Source organism: Hemitrygon akajei, chromosome 12, assembly GCF_048418815.1.
Source record: "Hemitrygon akajei chromosome 12, sHemAka1.3, whole genome shotgun sequence".
Taxonomy (NCBI): domain Eukaryota; kingdom Metazoa; phylum Chordata; class Chondrichthyes; order Myliobatiformes; family Dasyatidae; genus Hemitrygon; species Hemitrygon akajei.
The window spans coordinates 13218076-13240315 of NC_133135.1; the positions used below are offsets into that span (position 1 = coordinate 13218076).

Below are 22240 nucleotides of genomic sequence, written 5' to 3' on the forward strand. Positions count from 1 at the left end.
ACTAGAAAAATGTGTTACTCATTGCTAGAAGAACTCAACAGATCAATCAGTGTCTGTGCAGTTAAGAGGATACTCAGTGTTTTGGGTCAAGACCCTGCATCAGGACCCAAGATGTCGATTATCCCTGTGCCTCCATGAATGCTGCTTGATCGGCTGAGTTCTTTTAGCAGTTCATTTCTTCTTGCTCTAGATTACATCATCTCTCTTGTATATCTAGAGTATGGGTTCCCATCCTGGGGTTCAGAGACCCCTCAGTTAGGTAAAGGTCCATGGCATAAAAAAGATTGGAAACTCCTGATCTCAGAACTAGAATCAGGTTTATTATCACTGGCCTGTGTTGTGAATTTTGTTAACTTAGCAGCAGTAGTACAATACAATACATAATATTGAAGAACCAATCAATTACAGTATTATGTATATTGAATAGATTGAGTCATGCAAAAACAGAAATTAAAAAAGTGAAATAGTGTACACAGGTTGAATGTCCATTTGGAAGGCAGAGGAAAATAAGCTGTTTCTAAGTAGCTGAATGTGTGCCTTCAGGCTTCTGTATCTCCTTCCTAATGGAATGAGAAAAGGTTATGCCCTGAGTGCTGGGGGTCTTTAATAATAGATGCTGCGTGAAGATCTCCTGGGTACCTTGTAGGCTAGTACCCAAGATGGAGCCGACTAAATTTGCGACCCTTTTGCAGCCTCTTTCGAACCTGTGCAGTAGCCCACACTCCATGCTCTCCCCCCCCCCCCCCATACCAGACATGTTGCAGCCTGTCAGAATGCTCTCCATGGTACATCTGTAGAAATTTTTGAATGTTTATGTTGACATACCAAATCTCTTCAAATTCCTAATGTAGTCGCTGTTTGCCTTCTTTATAGCTGCATCGATATGTTGAGACCAGGTTAGGTCTTCAGAGATCTTGACACCCAGGAACTTGGAGCTGCTTACTCTGTCCACTTCTGATCCCTCTATGAGGATTGGTATGTGTTCCTTAGTCTTGCCCTTCCTGAAGTCCACAATCAGCTCTTTTGTCTTACTGACATTGAGTGTAAGGTTGTTGTTGCGCCACCACTCCACTGGTTGATATCTCGTCTCCATCTGAGATTCTACTAACAGTGTTGATTTATATGTAACTTGTATGTGCACAGAACTCAGCTCTATCTCAGCAGTGAAATTTTGATGCTCTTCCACCACAATAAACTGGTCTGATCGGATTCTGTAGTTGCATTTGGAGCTTCGTCCCTTGTCACTTTAAATAAATAGTTGAAAAATTCTATGACAATGTCAGTAGATCTGCACTTTTGGCTAAAAATCTGGATGTCCTCTTTGCCTGTAGACACCAATAATAACCCAATAAGTCCTTACCCAATAAGGACTTCCAACAAATGCAAAGTCAGTTTGTAGAGTCTATTTCAGTAGACTTCAGAAGTATCTAAAGTACAGCAGTTTTAATAAAGCACAGTAATTTATCCAGCAAAATGTAGTGAGTTGTGATGGTGACAGGTTAAAGCTAATCATAGTTGTGGTCTCCAGATATGATTTACACATTAATTTTATTTCTGGCTGAGTGGCTGAGAACAGAGGTGTAACTATATGCACGCACTCAATTTGTTCAGAAGGTCAGTGTGTAAATCTGCTTAGGAAGGTCATGTCTCCTATGTATCAGTCTTTCATCCCAGTCTGAATTTTTAACCTTTGAACCTTGTTAATGCTGGCCTGACAAGGAAATTGGGTTGTGTTTTTGAGATTTTTTTTCTAAAACAAAATCTCTAGAATTAATCTTTTCTTTCTGAAGTCAGCCATTTCAATTGGCAGAGATATGTCAGAGCGAGTGAGCGCCCACTCACTCACTCGCTAACCTGAGGCAAGTACAGTGCCTTGAAAATGTATTCAGCCCCCAAACTTTTCATAGTTTACTGCCTCATCTTCTAAATTGAAAATATATTGAAGTAGGAATTTTTGAGCTGACTTGCAAAACGTTGTGTATCATATTAAATCAAAAGAAAAATTCCAAAACCTATCAACAGTTTACTAAAAACTAGAAAACAAAACTCTGAGGCTGAAAAAGTATGTATATTAGCTTAACAACTTGCCCAATTTGTTAATGTAGAAAAATGGAAGATCTCTTGTTTTCAATGAATTCATAATATTAAGTACCCCCTCTCTGTAAGGTTCAGCAGTATGGTAGATTTTCAACAGACCAAACCAAACTGAAGACAAAAGAGCATTCCAGCCAAGTCAGGGATTGTGAGAAGGTTCTTGTTCCGAAACATCAACTGTACTAGATGCTGCCTGGCCTGCTGAGATCCCCCAGCATTTTGTGTGTGTTTCAGGGAAATGATAGCTATTGGGAAGGGTACAGGACCTCTCAAAGGCACTGAACGTATCTCAGAGTACAGTGTATTCTATCATGGAAAAAGTGGAAAAAATACACCGCCTAGATCATGCTGCCTATCTAAACTTGGGTACCAGAGAAGAATGGCATTTGTAAGAGAGGCTACTGTGATGGCAATGGTCACTCTGAATGAGATAGCACCATGCTGTCGGGTTTTCTTTGAGCTTAGGGACTGGAAATCTAGTCAGGATTGGTAGAAAGATCAATGCTGCTAAATACAAAGAGATCCTGGATAAAAACTTGCTGGCCTCCACCAGAATGCTTAAACTGGGGTGAAAGTTTGTCTTTCAGCAGGACAACAACCCAAAGTATGCTGCCAGAGCAACCATGGAGTGGCTTCAAATGAAAAAAATTGATGTCCCTGAGTGGCCCTGTCAGAGTCCCAACCTTAACCCGATCAAACATCCCCAGCAAGACCTCCAGACTGCTGTCCTCTGCTGCTCCCCAACTAACTTGGCACAGCTTGAGCAATTTTGCAAGCAGGAATAGGGAAGTCTTATTCCATCACATTGTGCCGAGCTAATAGAGACTGCTGGCTGTAATAGCTGGAAGAGGTGGCTCAACTAAATACTGAGCAAAGAGCGGATGAATACTTTTGAGCTGCTGACATTTCAGTTTTTGAAAATTTTAGTTTTTCAGCTTTCCCTTGATTTTGGGCTATACTGTGAAGAAGGAGCACGTGATTCACAACTACACGTCCTTAGTTAAATTGATCAAAATCCCTGGTTATAAGACCCATTTATGTGAACAAAAAGTAGGGGGTTGAGTACTTTACAAGGCACTGTATAATAGGATTTGGAGATCTGTTGGTCCCAATTGTTAATGTAAAGCCACCCACATACACATTTGTACATTTGGTTCTATTAAAATTGAGAGATGGAATAAAAGACAATTGCAGTTCATTACCTTCAAGTGATTGCAGAATGTAAGATGGTAATTCAAGCTGAATTACTCTTCTGGGAAGAAATGTGGGAAGTAATTGTAGCACTTGCTTAAATTCAATATGTCAGTACTTTGTGACTGTAGATTCATAAACAAATAGAGGTATTTCATGAGGGGGAAATTATCTAAAAGTGAGAAGTGCAGGTGATGTGATGGTGGAGAGAAATGGTGACAAAATGAGAAATCTTAAACAGGACTGTGCGATTCTCTTCAATAAGAGCATAGACTTTCAAACAAAGGATCCTAGTGAGGAGATCCCTTCCATCTATTAGTAATTTTTTCTCTCTCTGCATTTGGTTTTATTATTTCTACTTGAGCACACAAATATAACTTTAAACTAATTATTTCCTTGGGCAGCTAACTTTTTTGTAAATGTTTAGGGTTTTCATTTTTATTGAGAATTTTCATGTTGCTGTGTGCTGTGTCTAGGTTGCTTCCAGATTGTATCAGACACCAGAGTTCCTTGATTGTCAATGGTTGAAAAAGACCCAGCTCATAAAACTTGGAAGATTTGCTGTTGAATATAAACAGAAATGTGAGGTGGGACTGTGGGGGGAGGGGTGGGGGAGGTGGTATACCAGATCACCAGTGTTTTTGTTAACTGTAATGGAAGTGGGTAATATTTTTAATACACATTCAGGACTTTTGTACAGATCCGGGAAGTTATTATCCTTCATGCTCCTGAACCAGTGTGGATAACTTCACTCATGTCAACACAATAGATTTCCACAATCTATGGACCTACTTTCAAGAACTCTACAACTCGTGTTCTTAACATCATATTTATTTAATAATTTATAGTATTTACATAGTCTTCTTTTGCAAATTGGTTGTTTGTCTGTCTTTGCAGTTTTTCATTGATTCTATTGTATTTCTTTGCATCTACTGAAACTGCCCACAAAACAAAATGAAACTGTATGTACATTGATAATTTATTTGAACTTTGAAATCCTCCATCTATTCAATTACTGATATTGTTCATCTAAATTTGATAATATTAGCAATTTCAACATCCAGTTGTGCATTGCACCAACTTTGGAGCATTAGTGGAAATAAAGAATTATTAAGTTGATTTATTATTGTGGCAAATATCGAGGTACAGTGAAAACTAATCACAGAATAAAGTGTTCTGATTAAAGAGAAAGTGCAGTGCACCAATAATGTGCAAGGCTATAATTGTGAGGTCAAGCGCCCATCTTATCATAATAGGGGACTGTTCAGTGTTCTTATAATAGTGAGATGGAAGTTGTTCTTGAGCCTTGTGATAGGTGCTTTCGGGCCTTTGTGTCTTCTGCCTTTTGTGAGGGGAGAGAAAAGAGGAACATCAGGGGTGGGTGAGGTCTTTGATGATGTTGGCTACTTTACTGAGGTGGTGAAACGTGTAGACAAATTCCATAGAATGGAGGCTGGTTTCTGTGGTTTGCTGAGTTGCATCCACAATGCTCCTCAGTTTCTTGTAGTCACGGGCAGGGCAGTTGCCATCCCCAGCTGTGATGCATCTGGATAAGGTGCTTTTTCTGGTGCGTGATCAAAGGGAATGTGCCAAATTTCTTAAAGCCTCCTGAGGAAGTAGAGCTGCTGGTGAGCTTCCTTGGGTGTGGTGTCAATGTGGTTTGACCAGGACAGGCTATTGGCGCTGCTCAGAATGTGAAGCTCTCAGGTCAGGGAGCATCTGCGGAGAATCTACTATAATTTTTTTTCAAATATATATTGAAATAAACTTTATTCATAATAAAAATATTTACAATGCTTTTTCATTTTTACTTTCAATCTCTCGCAATTATGGAAAACTGCTGTCTCACCAATTAGGCATATTTGGCTCATGCTTTACACTTACCTCTTCTGAGACAATGGCTTATTTCTCCTCTTTCCCATCAGTCATGGGGCCCATCTGCACTAAGCCACCTGTGGAGATATTTTACCTTGCCTTCCCTCCCACTTGCTTACTCTTCTACACACATGAGGCACACTGTGGAAAAGTTTGGAGACCAACATACTTCTCAGTTTAATTTGCATGTCATGCTGCATGTTAATTTGAATACTTTGGTGGAAGTCTTAATTTATGAATCTTTGGAAAAAAAGTAGATGACATGGTTTGGAGTCCTGGTGTAAATCATTGCTTTATACAATATTAAACAGAAAGGAAATCAGGTATGACTCTCAGATGTCACCCAAAATTACTGTTGTGATTAAGTTTGCGGTTCCTGTAGGGTAGCACCACAGCATAGCGGTTAGTGTGATACAGTTACAGAGCCAGTGACCCCAGTTCACTTTTGCCACTGTTCGTAAGGCGTTTCAGTGACTGTGTTGGTTCCACCTGCTTCTTTGTTTGCTCCCATATTCCAGTGGCGCGTGGATTAGTATGTTAATTGGTCACATGGGTGAGTTGGGCGGTGTGGGCCTATTATGCTATATTTCTAAAATACCTACATCAATTGCTCTTGTTACCTCATCAAAAATCTCAATCAAGTTAGTAAGACCTGACTTGCAATGTACAAAGCTATACTGGCTTTACAGCTCATGGTTTTCCAAATGCTCATAAATCCTATCCCTAAGAATTCTCTCCAGCAGCTTCCCTACCACTGATGAGAGACTCACCAGTCTCTATTTTCCAGGATGTTTCTTGGTTCCCTTCTTGAATAATGAAACAACATTAGCTACTTAGCAGTCCTCCAGGACCTCTCTTCTGACTAGAGAGAATGCAAAGATATTGGTCAAGGCCCCAACAATCTCATCTCTTGTCTCTCTCAATAACCTGGGGTATAAACTCATTGGGTCTTGGGGACTTATCCACCTTAATGCTCTTTAAGAGACCTAATACTTTACCTTGAAACTCCATAGCATATCAATATACTCAGAACTGATCTCTCTGGTCCTCCAAGCCCTTTGATAAATACTGAGGTGAAGTACTAATTAAGGACCTCATCCACATCTTCCACATCCAAACAAATGTTCCCCCCTCCACGCTACCTTGTGTGGTCCTACCCTCTCCCTCATTATTCTCTTGTTCCTGATGTATGTTTGTAAAATGTCTTGGGATTCTCTTCAATCAATCTTGCCAAGAACTTTCCTGTTTTCCTAATTCCCTTCTTGAATTATTTTCTGGCTTCTTTATAATTGTCTAGGGCTCTGTTTGATTCTATCTTCCCAGGCTTTACATTTTTTTTTCTTGACTAAATTTGTCACCTCCCTCAACATCCAAGGTTCTCTTACCTTGCCATTCACTTTCCTGCCCTGTACTCTGCAGTTGGTCTATAAACACTCTCTACATGTCAGATGTGGACTTGCCCAAAAATAGCTATTCCCAATCAACTCTGCCTAGTTCCTGCCTAATGCTTGTAATATGCCTTGCTCGAATGTTGTAATCTCCCAAAAGGTCCATACTGATCTATAGCTATATTAAAACTTACGGAATTGTGCTCACCCACTTGATATATTGGTCACCTGGTCAGGTTCATTACCTAACACCGGGGGTACCCGACACTCTTCCTCTTAGTAGACTACCTACTTATTGATTTAAGAAACCCTCCGGGATGTATCCCATCATATCTATTACTTTGCTCCTGCCTGTTTTTACTGGTCCTGACATCTACAGTCCTCTCCATCCCTCCACTTTCTGATCTGGTGCTCTGGATCACATCCTCTTGCCAAACTAGCAAGTTACCCTAGCAGCACCAGTGAATCTGGTCAAGACAGTTTAGATGCAGAACTGAATAAAAGGAACTATTTATTTATGTAACACCTTTCACATTATTGGTTAATTCACTTGAACTCATGCCAGTGATAATAAAGCTGATTCTGATTCCATAATAAGTTACAAGCTATGTGCAATACTCTGCAAAAGTCTTAGATATATACAAGGGGAAATTATGGTTGGGAAAAGGGTAGGGGAGGAAGTGGGAAGCATCAGAGAGGGATCCTGTAATGAACAATAACCAATTGTTTGAAATCAAATGACTTTGCTTGGTCTCTTAGGACTGGGTGTGTCTGCTCCTGCCTCACTCCCTGCCCCTGGCACTGTCCCACACCCCTCCCGCGGCACTCCACCCTTGCCATTCCCAACATCCTGTGCTCCTGCCAGATTTACAAACTTGCTTTCCGCTCCATGTTGATAAATACAGTACTGAGCAAAAATCCTTGGCACCCTAGCTATATATAGTATGTGCCTAAGACTTTTGCACCATACTGAAGACCTAGTTAATGCTGCAGGATGTCACTGTCTATTTGTTGAAGGATAAATACAATGGCAAGTGCCTCCCTCCACTTTAGCATCATGCCTTTGGATATTTTGTTTCTATGTCAACTATCATTTAATGACTCTCAAGCGGCACTGTGCAGCACTTCCTCTGCTGCCTTTTCCTTCTGTTCCGATTATGAGACCGCCGGCTACCCTCACCTAGTTTAGCCCGCCTTTCGAAGCAGTGTACTGGGGTGTGGCCGCTGTCGCATGCAAACAGCAACTTGGAGCTACAGGTGAGAGCTATTCCACTATCACACCCGGCTGTAACAACCTTAAGCCTACCATGAGGGTGGCATGGTAGTGTTGTGGTTAGCACATGCTTTATAGTACAGGTGACCCAGGCTCAAATCCTGCTACTGCCTGTAATGAGCTTATACGTTATCCCCGTGACCACATGCATGTCCTCAGGGTGTTCCGGTTTCCTCCCACAGTCCAAAGATGTACCAGTTGGTAATTTAATTATCTATTGTAAATTGTCCCATGATTAGGTCAGGATTAAATTGGGGGATTGCTGGGTGTCGCCACTCGAAAGGCCTTACGGGCCAATCCCGTGTTGTATCTCAACCAACCAACCAATCAATAACTAGACATTTTGACTGACTCTCCTATTTTTTTTACTTATATCAGGTCACTCCTTCAGTTTTCTTCACTCTCGGACAAAACGATTTCTCCCCACACGTAGTTTACCCTACAGAACAGAAAAGAGGAGGAATTTCTTTGGCCAGAAGGTGGTGAGTCAGTGGAATTCATTGCCATGGATAACTTTGGAGTCCAAGTTATTGGGTATATTTAAAGCAGAGGTTAATAGGTTTTTGATTAATAAAGGCGCCAAATGTTATGGGAAGAAGGCAGGAGGATAGGGTTGAGAGGGAAAATAACTCAGGCGTGGTTGAATGTTGGAGAATTCTCGAAGGGTCAGATGGCCTAATTCTGCTTTTATGTTTTATGGTCTTATGAATTTGGTAGTGCTCGATAAGCACATTTTCTTGATTATTAGATGTTGAAGTGTTCATAGCCTAAAACAAGTACAGGTTTCCCCCCGCTATCCAAAGGTAGAGCATTCCTATGAAACAGTTTGTAAACTGAAATGTTGTAAAGCGAAGAAACAAATACCATTAATTTATATGAGAAAAATTTTTGAACGTTCCCAGACCCAAAAAAATAACTTACCAAATCAAACCAAATAACACAAAACCTAAATAACACTAACATATAGTAAAAGCAGGAATGATATGATAAATATACAGCCTGTATAAAGTAGAAATATTGTAGGTACAGTGTAGTTTCACTTATCAAACTCAGGAAGACAGTGAGCCGAAATCGATTTGGAGGAAAAAAAATCGGCACATACACGCATATGTACGCACATGTATATGCACGTACATGCATGCGCAAGCAACTGCCCGCACAAGGCTTCACGGTCATTGTAGTCCCTCTCGGGGTAAACACACATATAAAGCGGGCGTCTTTTTCTCGTAAAAGCAAAAATCCTCTTTGGTTAGTGAAAACAGGTACTAATGTAGATCTTCCGTAACAGTGAGTTGTCGTAAAGCAAATGTTCGAAAAGCGGGGGACACCTGTAAAATCACTTTAAAAATGTTGCTGTATTTGTATCATAAATCTAGAGAACCTATTAAGTCTTTAAGGGACTGTGGGGACAGAATTAGTTAAGTTTAGAAGAAGTTCAGAAAGCAGGGACTCGAGTTGGTATCCGGAACATTGAACTGTAGATGTATTGATGTAAATTTGAAACTGATTAAGGCAGCTGGGTAATTTAAATTTATGCATTTAAATAAAATCAGAGCATGAACTATTCTTTCCTTATCCAATCTGGCCTTTATCAGACCCTAGACTGGTCTGTGTGATTCACTGTAGTCTGTATGAAGCAGCCAAGAAGGCAGTTAGAAGAAATGCAGCCAATCTCAATGATATCCATGTCCCAGGAATGAATTGAAAATCTGATGAAGCAATACTCACTCTTTTCATGAATCTCACTTCTCCCATCTCTGCAGACCACCTCTGTCATTGTGCTCATCTGCTTCTGGTCTCCAACACAAGATTTTCTTTAGCCCATCATTTTCAGTCACACCAACAGCTATCTGGCCTCTGTATTTTGAACTAACATTCCTAAAGCTGTGATTCTCTCGAGCTCTATGTTCCTTTAAATTGTTCCTTAATGATTTGGTTTGACCATGTCAGCCACTTGTTCATTTTATCTGTTACGACGAGCCAAAATAACCAACACCTGTTGGTCAGCTGACAACTGATTCCAGGCTGACTTTCACTGGTTTTTGTTCCTAATTACGCCTCAAATGTTCTTGGTAAGCCATTTAAGTAGTCGTGCTCTGGATGCACTGTTTATTTTTGTGTCTGTGTGGTTTACCTGAATAAGCATTTATTTCATGTTCCCTCTTTGTTCTTTTTTTTGGGTCAAAGTCTCATTGGTAGTTACAGGGAAGTGAACACAATAGCAATAAATGCCAATGAACAGTTTAGTACGGTACAGGCTGTTCAGCCCTCAAGGTCTGTGCTTACCATAGTGCTAGTCTGCCTGCATGTAATCCATATCCATCTATTCTCTACCCGTTCATATGTCTGTCTAAATGTTTCTTAAATATGAAGATTTTGCATGTCATCTAAAGCTTGATAAACTTCTATGGATGTATGTTGACTTGCTGCGTCACAGCCTGGTCTGGAAACACAAATGCCCTTGAATGGAAAATCGTACAAAAAGTATTGGTTACAACACAGTCTATCACGGGTAAAGCCTTCCCCACCATTGAGCCCATCTAAAAGAACTGGGTACATTGGTCCTAAGCCAGACCAATATACCTGGCGTCGAGACCCTAATTACTGTCATTCTACTTCATTAGATAGGCCATTTTGTTGAAGCAGAAACTATTATTAATTCTGTTGAAAGAAGAGATTACCAGATGGATTGAGGAACAGGTTCAAGGATATTCTCAAAACCTTGGGGGAGGTGGAGGGGAGAGAAATTGCAGTATCTCTAGAGTTCTGGTCCATGATCTCTTAGAGTAAGGAAGAAGCTTTATGATGGCATGGACAACCTCGAGTCCATGCTGCAGGAACACACACAAGTCCAGTAAAAAGAGTTCACTACATCCTAATTGTAGGAAAAAGATGTGTGGGTCCCACAATGGCCTTGAGACTCATCTTAGGATCCATAGCACGGCAGTCATCCTTGATCTGAGGATCAGCTAAAAAGAAGAAAAGGAACTAGTGTCACTCATATTGTGTCAATTTATTTACAGTATTTATTTATCAAATTTCTAAATGGCAGTCGTTTGTAAATAAACACTTTAAAATGTATCATTATGGACTGTAATTATGTTACATCTGGTGCTTCAGACTGTTGACAATGTTGTTTTAACCCTTTAGCTTAAATACATTTTGGTTCTGAAAGTGATCTTAAATTCACTGATTTTATTGCTGCTACCTAATTGTTCTAATTGAAGCCCATATTACAATGACATAATGAGTATTCAGCAGTAAGAACTCATTAATGTTCATTATTTCAAAATAATGTTCCATTGCACCAAACCTATATGATGATGAGATGCTTTAACTGTCCTCTCATGCTGGGGTAATCATGACTGCATTTTATAAAATGAAGCGAATGGAATTATTTGTCATGTTAAGGTTGATTGATTACAACAATAAAATCAGTAATACGTTGAACAACTACAAAATCTGGCGTAAACACAAAAGTGCTCTTAGCCTTTTAAGTTTTTAATATTGAACAATAAAATAACTTGAAGTGTGTGCAACTGATATTTGATACAAAAACAATACTTTTCTTGGTCTGAAACTTCTGCTCTTTATTCTCCATAGATGATGCCTGATCTACTGAGTTCATTCACTATTTTGTGTGTGACTTTTCATATGTTACTAGTTCAGTACTAAGGATTTTCGATCTTATTTGCATGCAGTGCTCAATTGTCATTCATGTAACCCGCTGTTATAAGACTATTGAACAGTCCCCTAGTGCAATAGGATAGATTCTTGACTTCACAATTTACCTCATTATGATTTGTGCTTTATTGTTACAAATTGAGTTACTACACGGAATAGCCTCTTCCGGCCCTTAGAGCCAAGCTGCCTCGCAATCCCCCGATTTAACCCTAGCCTAATCACGGACAGTTTACAATGACCAATTAACCTACTAACTGGTATATCTTTGGACTGTAGGAGGAAACCAGAGCACCCGGAGGAAACCCATGCAGTCACGGGTAGAATGTACAAACTCCTTACAGGCAGTGGTGGGATTTGGCCATGGGTTGCTAGTACTGTAAAGTGTTGTGCTAACCACTACACTACCGTGTCACCCTGCACTTCCTCTAACAGTAACACTATTTAATCTGTATGAACTGTATTCAGTTTTTTCACTGTAACGTCAGTACATGTGTTAATAATAAACCAATTTACCAATTTATATTTTTTTTCTTCCAAGGGTATGTTTTAATCAAGTTACTTCTTGTTCTTTTAAAGCTCAGCCAATATAAGTCTTGTTTGGATTAGATTATTTCAGTATTTCAATGTTTGCAGATGAAATATATTTTGAAAATTTGCAAAGTCATAGGAAGTAATTGACTTAAGAAATATTTTGACTAAAATTAACAGATTCTTGTTGAGGTAATTTAATATACAGGAATGTGAAGAGATGAGAAATTGTTGAAAGAATAGGCATGGATCATAAACTAATATCATGTAGTAATTATATATACTAAACTAATATAAGCAGTTTTGACACTTGATACTGTTTGAACATTACTGGATTTGATAACTACAAGAGCAAATTTAAATTGATAATTAAAAGAACCTTTGGAGATAAGATATTTTTATAAAGGAGTGAAGGGTTAGTTTATGAAGAAAGGTTGATCAGGATAGCCGATATTCATTGGAGGATAGTAGAATGACATGTATGATCTTGAAGGGGATTGATAAGGTGGAGGAACACACAAAATGCTGGGGGAGCACAGCAGGTCAGGCAGCATCCTTGGACAGGAATAAGTGACTTGGCAAGGACTAAATGGGCGAAGGGCTATGATTCTTTGAGCAGTCAGCATTTTGGGCCATGACTCTTCATCAGGATTGGTAAGGAAGGGGGAAGAGCCATCTTGGCCTACTGAGTTCCTCCGGCATTTTGTGTTTGTGTGTATTGCTCTGGATTTCCACCATCTGCAGAATTTCTTGTGTTTTTGATAAGGTGGATGCTAAAAGGTTGTTTCCCTGTGGTCCATAGTTTGATTAGCTGGCTGGTGGTGTAGCAGCATCCGTACTGGACTTTGAGACGAGTGGTCCCAGGTTCAAAAGTAGCTGGCGTTTTGTGCGCTTTTCACCTGTGCTGGTTTGAGGGTCAAGCTAGCAACTTGGTCTCATAATAAACAGACAAAATGCTAAATAAATAGCAAAGTCGCTGCCCAATGTACCACAAGGTGCGGAGAGGAACAACAATAAAAATAGTTTCAGATTGAGGTGAAGAAGGACTTCTTTCCCCAGAAGGTTGTGAATTTTTAGAATTCATTGCTTTTGTGAAGGCAGATTAATTTAAAATATTCAGGGTGGTAATTGACAGTTACTGAACAAGAGTCAAGGAATTTGAGAGGCAGGTGGCAAAGTGGGTGCTGAGGTTAAAGGGCTTGTGAGGGCAACTGATCTATTCCTGCAAGAGAAAAGACGTAAGTGCTGGAAATCCAAGGCAACACTCACAAAATGCTGGAGGAAATCAGCAGGACTCAGTCGATTTTATTCCTTTCCATAGATGCTGCCTGACCTGCTGAGTTCCTCCAGCATTTTTTGTGTGTTAACCCATTCCTGCCTCTGTTTTTTAGTCATTCACACTACAAATCATGCTATTCCTGATCTTTTACCTAATAATTTCAGCAACTCACTCTGGAATAAGGAGCATTGCTGAGAAGCTTTTAAATCTCATTCCTGTTTTTGCTTACACTATTCACATGAAATGTGATCAATCATTCGTGTTGAATGATAGTTGGATATGTCTGTGGAAAAAATAATTATGATTTTCTTGTTTTTTCAGTATTTGAGATTTAGCTTTCATATTTGTACAGTACTGTTGTACAGGGGAAAATACTTTCATGTCATAATGGATATTTATAGAACAGGGTGGTCCATCCATGTTGCTGACAGCTCTTTCTGAGATCAAAGAAACTGCTCCACTGCCTTGTTGTTTGCCCATTATTCCTGCTTAGGAAGGAGAGATAAATGTTTGCAGCTTCAACTACTTCCTATGGCAGGACAAGTTCTTGCCCCAGGATCTTTTTTGCAGTTGAATTCTTTCACTTCACGGTCAAATTTTGAGCTTATTGCCATATGCACAAGTACCTGTCTGCACAGGTGTAATGAAAAACTTGTTTGATGCACATAGCATCCTAGATGCAGCATTCACAAGAAAAACATAAACATAAATTATACACAATCTTTACAAGAAAATGCAATTAGAACCAAGAAAGGCTGTTTTGGTGCAAAGTGATCATAGTGTTACTAAACTGTAGTCAAAGAGTTGGTAGGTAGGTTGTAGCTGTTCTTGAACTTGCTGGTTTGGGACTTGTGGCTTCTCAACCTCTTCCTCGGTGTTAAAAGATGGTATGGCCCGCAAGATGGGATCTTTGATGATAGAAGTTGCTTTCTTGAAACAATGCCTCCTATAGATACTACCAATGGTGAGGAGGGATGTTCCTATGTATTTATTGGTTAGAATTAACTACTCTCTGCAGTTTCTTGTAGTGTTGTGCATTTGAATTGCTTTAGCAGATGGTGATGCAATCAGTCAGGATACTTTCAACTGTGCATCTTGAAGGACAAAGTAATAAGTAGCTGAAAACAAAATGCTTCAATACTATAAACAAGATAAATCTGCAGATGCTGGAAATCCATGCAACACACACAAAATGCTGAAGGAACTCGCCAGGCAGCATCTATGGAAAAAAAGTACAGTTAGTGTTTCAGCCAGAAATGTCAACTGTACTTTTCTCCATAGATGCTGCCTGACCTGCTGAGTTCCTCCAGCATTTTGTTTGTGTTGCTTCAATACTATGTTATACATGGCTAAGTCAAATAGTTTTTAAATGGTGTTTATATGCAATATGTTTTCTTCACTGCATCCATCTTAACTTTACTCTTTTCTTTTGTATCCTCAAGGTTTTCTTCACTTGGTGCTCATGAGACAATCATGATGGTGATATTTTAGGAATTTGCCACATAGTATGGCTGCTTTTCGATCCCAGCGTGTTACAAGGTCTTCAGTTGGGTCGAATGGTTTGGATGAAAACTTCTGCGGACGAACTTTGAGGAATCGGAGCATAGTTCATCCTGACGATTCCTCCCCTCTTCCTCAGTTAAGATCGCGATCACCGAAGAAGAAGCAAGAAGCCACACCACAACAGAAGGGCACAAGCAGTGGGAAAGTTAGTGAATGTAAGCAGCACCAGACCCGAGAGTCCTGGGCGAGCCCTAGAAAAAGGGGACCCTTTTGTTCTGAGAAAGATATTCACGAGAAAAAGCCTTTGGACATCTGTGACCCGGTATTGCCCGTCTTCAAACGGGTAAAACGATGCTCCCGCTCAGAGCCTGCAGATGGCTTGGAGGAAGCATCGCCACCTGTTAAGAACGAAAAGACTTCGCTCGAGCGAAGAAGCTCGGCTGTAAGCAACGATGGGGACTCAGCACAGCTCAAACGTGCTCGACGCTTTCTTTTACTGGATGATTGTGACAAAAGGGAGATCAAAAGGGTGAAGGATTTGGATGGCGGACATGAGGATTCATTGCTGCTGAAGGAGGTGTCTGCTCACCAGGCTGCTAATGGGATCAATGAGAAAGATGTTGCTGCTGTTCCAGAACATAGTGAGTGTGAACCTCTTCATTTGAACAATAAACCAAAACATGTTGATATGCGCGCTCCCATTTCACCAACAGAAACTGAAAACATTAATTCCAGTGGCCATTCACTGCTGCTCAATGGCAGTAAATTGGCCACTATTTCAGAGCCTGACGTGCCTTCTAGAGACTCGGAGTGGGAAGACCACAAGACAGTAAGTGATTGCCACTCTGTGTCGCAAACCAGTCAGTCACAGCAATCTACTGCTTTTTTAGCAACTGAAAACCCATCGCAAATCAGGGAATCAGAGGAAGAAGTCGATGTTGTGGGGTATAGCTCATCCCTGTTGAAGGAACAGTGTTTTGAAAATGCCAGTTGCAGTATAGATGCTGCTCAGGATGTTGAACAGATCTCAGGGATGGCTGACTATTCTGCAGTGCCAGACTCTGGATTAGGGTCCTTGTTTAAATCCCAAGAACACAGATATGCACTGAGAACTTCGCCAAGAAGGGCTGCGGTTAACAAGGGCAGCCCTCAAAAGATGTGTTCATCCCCCAGAGACAATGGGCAGGTGGAAGATAAATTTCCCAGTCTTAATGAATGTGAAGTGGACATCGGTGCTGTAGTGGCTGCAGACAGGGAACATTGTGCGAAATTGGAAGAGGATGTCTCTCAGGCTAAAAGGGAGCTGCCTCTAGATGGGGCTGGAGACAATTGCAGTGGTAATGTACCCAACTCACCTGCGCAGCAGGGGCTGGATAGAGGGCATTTGCCCCCAAGCAGGGAGAATAGCAGCCAGCAGTCTAGAGAAGAGGAGGAGGAGGAAGAGCCTGATGTATACTACTTTGAATCTGACCATGTGGCACTGAAACACAACAAAGAGTATGTGTAACTATGGTAACCATGACATCAGTTTTTCTTTGTTCCCTTTTTCAAACAACGTCTGGTTTTGCCTATTTTCACAAAGCACGTTGAATGCAAACAGAATTATTTGTTTTGCTGATACCTTAACAGTTTATGAATATCCTTTGTTCATACGTAGGAAAGAAAAGTTGTTTGAGAGTACTTAAAATGTTGCTGACTTCATGTGTACATAGCATAGGGTACATCAGCATGAAGGTAATTTTCTTGCTAAAGGCACTGATTTTGTAAAATGTGATAGAGATTTTGGAGGGTGGGGGAATCATGATATGGACCCTAAAACTATTATTGATAGGAATATTATGTGCAGCTCTATGTTAATTGAAATGATGTAGTAGAGAATGTTCTTTTACAATGTTCTTATATAGACAACTTTCTTATGGAATGTATCTCTGGTGAGACTATGACTAGATTACAAAGGTTGGGATCTATTTTTTGATGTGGAGCCCACTGAAAAATAATTTGAAACCTCTTCTTAGTTTTAGTTTAACTTTATCATTTTGTGTCTAATGCCCTTTGTCACTGATATATTCTTTGTTTGGATGATTAGAATCCCCAAATTCATTAGTATGGACCTCAGTGCGTGCAGCATTGCAGTATAATTTTTTTCAATTTGTACATGAGCCAAATTAGCTTCCCCAAGATCTCCTTCATTTGCTTAGAGAATCTGTGAGTTTGTTGGCAAAAAAAAGCATTTCTTTGATAAAGCAGTTTGATAAAATCATAGTCAAGTTTTGAATTCCTGGCATCTTTATAGTGGACGACTTGAAATCATTTTTTATATATATCTAAAGCATCATCCTGCCTTGGTAGCTTAGCACTTGTGTATTCATTGGTACTTTGTCCAACCGTTGGCATGAATATGAGCAGGTGTCGCGAAAGGAAATCTTTTATTTTGAAAGCACTATTCATGGCCTTAAAGCACTCTGCAGCTTTTGAAATATTTTTGAACTTGTACCATATTGTTGTTTAGGAAGTGTAGGGGTCACTTTGTGCACGGAAAGAGCTCACAAACAACATCAGATTAATCACCAAATAATCAGTTTTTAGAGTTTTATTGAGGATAAATGTTGGCCAGGATTTACCACTTTACTTCTTTAAATGATTCTGTTGAATCGTTTATGTTTCTCAGAAAGCAGCCACAGTCTCTGTTCATTATCTCATAAGAACGAAGGCATGCACTACAATGATGCACTTGTACTGAAGTGCCAGCAAGGTTATGCACTCAGGTCTGGAATGAGCATAAACCCTTGATGCATTTGGGAATGTTACTAATAAAGGTTGGTTTTGTGAGCCACTTTGCTTGTTGTACTCAGCCAGAAAGAGAAAGATGATGATTTCCCCAACATCATTTGTACATGAGCCAAATTCGCTTCCCCAAGATCTTCTGCATTCGTTTAGAGAATTTGTGAGTTTGGTGGCAAAAAAAAAAGCATTTCTTTGATTAAAAAGGAAGAAAACAAACATAAGAGCTTAATTTGGAAGGCTATTTCCCCCATTTAGCCTGATCTTGGCTATCTGCGCATAGCTTCACTCTTTCTTCAGAGTGTGGTTTGAGTAAGGAATGAGCTGTAGGCAGAAGTAGTGGATGTGGATTCAATTTCAACATTCAAGAGAAAATTGGATAGGACATGGATGGGAGGGGTAAGGAGGGCTATGGTCTGGGTGCAGATCAATGGGACTGGGCAGATAATAATTCGGCATGGGTGAGATGGACTGAAGTTCTGTGCTCTAGTACTCTGAGTCCAGCTACCTTTTCCTCCATATTCCTTATGCCCTAAATTCCCAGTACCTTATCAATCTTCTGTTTACAATTGACCAAGCACCAATTGCCATCTAATTTTAAAAAAATCCCACAATAATACTAAACTCTAATGTAGCATATACAAAGTGCTGGAGGAGCTCAGCAGGTCAGGCAACAACTATGAAAATGAATAAACAGTCTCGTCCTGAAATATCGACTGTCTATTCATCTCCGTTGAGATGAGTCGACCTTTTGAGTTCATTCAGTATTTTGTATGTGTTACTTTGGATTTCCAAAATCTGCAGGATCTCTCGTGTTCATGCTTTAGTGTAGAAGTGTTAATCCATTTTTAAAAAATCTTAGATCCAATTTTAGACGACCCCCCCGCCCCCAACCAGTGGAAGCACTTTCAAGAGTCAAGTTTATTTTTGTCATTCTTAGTACATAAGTGTAAAGGAGAATGAAATAATGGTTACTTCTGATCCAATACAGCATAAATGAAACAAAGCAAGCATAAAGAACACAATAAAAAAACAAGATAAGTATTTATATTTTAAGATTAGCTTTTATACACAGGCTGAATGTATGCATATGAAGTGTTACTAGGTGCTGTACATAAGGTGACTGGCAGGAAATGATAAAGTAGTGGTGGTGGGTGAGTTGATGGGTGGAGGTGTCGATCAGCTAATGGTTTGGGGCAAGTAACTGTTTTTGAGTCTGGTGGTCCTCGTGTAGATGCTGTGTGGCCTCTTTCCTAGAAGTGGGACAAATAGGGTGGGTGGAATCCTACATGATGGTGCTGGCCCTTTTCCTGCATATCTATTTGTTCCCCTTAATGTTATGTCAGTGAAACCACCCTAAACCTGAAGTCTGCATTCTCCTTCTAATTTAATCGCTTGGATTTAAAATACCATTCAGATAAACATTCATCTTCCAAAGGCAGATGTTTCTGATGGTGTCTGGACTGCTCTCAGTAATCAAATATGATCTAACCAGAATGTTGTACAGCTGGAGTTTAATTCTATCCACTCTGAATGCACTCGTGTTTATACCGCACATGGGACTTGAGATTGCACCAATCTTTTCTCAGCCTTTCACAATATCTAGCCTTGAACTTCTCAGTTTTTACCGGCGGCTGAGAAAATACACCCGAAGGCCCACTTAAAAGAAAATGATTTTACGCTCATGAACCTCTGTGTCAGCATTGGTTTATAATGTTAACCATATACTTGCTTGAAGAATGAAGATTTTAAACTGTAGATTTTGCACATGGACAATTGACCAATTTCAATTGTTTGTGAAAATGTCACTAACTAAAAATACAAGTGACACAGATGACATATAAGTTTACACATTCTTGCTAAAAATTTAATTGTAATTAATTGTAGAAATCTAAAAGTAATGTATTTACCAAAGCTTTTTCTTAAATACCTGCAAAAGCTGATTTTGTTCAACTTTAATAATTACCTAAAAGGCTTCCTTAAATGTTTTTCATTTAAATCTGAAAGTTATTTTTGTTGTTGCTGGTGGTGTCGACGCAGAGTAATAACTCAAAGCTATGAATTTGAATTTTGCCCTGGAACTTTGAAAACGTGGTTAATAATCAAGATTTATAAAATTGTAGTCTTAATAATAATGACCACAAATCTTCCTGAATCTTGTAAAAACCTGGTTCACTAATATCCTTTGTGGGAGAAAATTTGTTGCCTTGACTTTGCTATAACTCTTGATCTGCTGCAGTGTGGTTAAGTTTCAGTTCCTCTCTGGAATGTCAGGCAAGCACCCATCCACTGTATCATATCCATCAAGGAACAAAAACAAGTATTAATCCGCAGTGAGGATGGGAGAGGGAAAGGTTAGGACAAGGAGCATTTCTGATGAGGTTAGTGTTTGCCTGGTGAGAAGTTTGAAGCAAAGTCATCTGACCAGTGAGTTCATGGGACTGTTGGAGAAATAATTTGGTCCTTATGTTGCTGGGAAAAAAAGGCAGTTTGAGAATGTAAGAGGAATGGACAGTAAGAATTTCAGTGTGCAGGGCATGAGGATCTACGCAGATCAGCCTGTGCTAATGGGGAGAGGAGAACAAGAAGAGAGAGAGTGCTCCCTCTCGAGCACGCGCCCCCTCCCGTGCCCTCCCCTTCACAACCCCTCCTCTTGCCCTTACACTCCCTTGTACTCCCTCTCTCAGCCTCCTGGAGGAACTCAGCAGCCCAGCAGGTTAGCTAGAGCTGGTTTCTATATAGAGAAATAAACAGTTGAGATCTTGGACTGAGACCTTTCACCTGGGCTAGAAGGGAAGGGGGAAAGAAGCCAGAATAAGAAGGTAGTGGGAGGGGATCGAGTACAAGCTGGTAGGTGATAAAGTGAAACCACGAGGAAGGGTTGATGATGTGGCCCATCCTGATACACAGAGAGCTTCTATATTGAAATCAATATTGAATTTAGAAGACAGCAAAGCACCCTGACAGGAGCTGAGGTGCTCTTTCCTCAAGCTTATATTAGTCCTCATTATAACAGTATGAAGGCCAGATTCAAAAAGGGCAGTATGGAGTATAGGATAAAGATAAGTTGAGTGGAGCAAGAGCAGGCTGAAACAGTGGATAGATTGGGGCAAATCTGTTAGTGGATCTTCAGAGTTCAAAGTAAATTTATTACCAAAGTACCTTTATGTTACATAGACTACCTTGAGATTCATTTTCTTGCAGGTATTAGCAGGAAAAAACAGTCAGTAGAATTTTACAGAGAAATAACTAGAATGACTGACAGACACCAATGTGTAAAAGAAGACAAGCTGTACACATACAAAATAATACTGAGAGCATGAGTTGTAAATAGTTTTGAGTGTGAAGGTTATAGAATCAGTTCAGAGCAGTGGTGAGTGAAGTTAACCACACCGGTTTAGGAGCCTTGTGGCTGTTGGGTAATAACTAGTGTGTGGATCTTTGACAGAATGCCAGAGGTGGGCTGTAGGATAGGGAGCTCCAAGGCAGAAAGCTATGGAGGGAAGACCTCCCAAGGAAATGGTCTCCAATGTAAATTCATTATCAAAATACATATATGTCACCATATATAACCCTGATATTCATTTTCTCAAGGGCATACTCATGAAATCCAAGAACTATAATAGAATCCGTGAAAGACTGGAACCAACAAGGTGCAAAAAAATTTAATAGTAATAATACATAAATAAGCAATAAATACTGAGTACATGAGATGAAAAGTCCTTGAAAGTGAGTCCATAGGTTGTGGGAACAGTTCAGTGATGGGTGAGTGAAGTTATTCCCACTGGTTCAAGAGCCTGATGGTTGAAAGGTAATGCCTATTCCTGAATCTGGTGGTGTGAGACCTGAGGCTTTTGTACCTTCTCCCTTGTGGTAGCAGCGAGAAGAGAGCTTGTCCTAGGTGTTGGGATCCCTAACAGTGGATGCTGCTTTCCTGCAACAGCACTTCGTGTAAATGTGCTCAGTGGGAGGGGAAGGCTTAAATCTTGAGATTTTTGTGAGATTTTCCATCCAAGGGCTTTGGTATTTCTATACCAGGCTGTGGTGCAGCCAGTTGATATACTCTCCACCACACATCTATAGAAGTTTATCGAAGTATTAGATGTCATGCTGAATTTTTGCTAACATCTAAGGAATTAGAAGCACTGCCATGCTCTCTTTGTAATTGAACTTACGGGCTGGGCCCAGGATAGGTTCTCTGAAATAAGAACACTGAGGAATTTAAAGTTGCTAACCCTCTTCACCTCTTATCCCCTCGTGAGAACATTGTTTATGGACCTCTGTTTTCATCCTCCTGACACATCTCCTCCTCCACGTTTGTTAATGGAGATCGTGGAGGAGGAGATGTTAGACCATAAGACATTAGAGCAGAATTAGACCATTCAGATCATCAGGTCTGCTCCACCATTTCATCAGGGCTGATCCCAAATCTCATTCAACTCCATACACCTGCCTTCTCACCATATCCTTTGATGCCCCAACCAATCAGGAAACTATCAGCTTCTGCTTTGAATATACCCATGGACTTGGCCTCCCCTGTACTCTGCGGCAGGGCATTCCACAGATTCACCACTCTTTGACTAAAAGAATTCCTCCTCACTTCTGTTCTAAAAGGTCACCCCTCAATTCCAGATACCTCCACCA

At 40.1% G+C, this 22240-nt stretch overlaps 1 protein-coding gene across 4 annotated transcripts in view; it reads left to right on the top strand.

The window, feature by feature from the left end:
- Positions 1-22240, top strand: part of zzz3 (zinc finger, ZZ-type containing 3) — a 182692-nt gene that overhangs the window by 53867 nt on the left and 106585 nt on the right. For 3 of the 4 annotated variants that reach the window (XM_073062584.1, XM_073062585.1, XM_073062586.1), the window contains one exon: positions 14755-16312. In XM_073062584.1, the coding sequence (XP_072918685.1) occupies positions 14820-16312 (1493 nt within the window). In that variant the 5' untranslated portion in view covers positions 14755-14819. Of the gene's footprint in view, positions 1-8199; positions 8304-14754; positions 16313-22240 lie in introns of those variants that run through there. The other variant, XM_073062587.1, reaches the window with a different exon arrangement.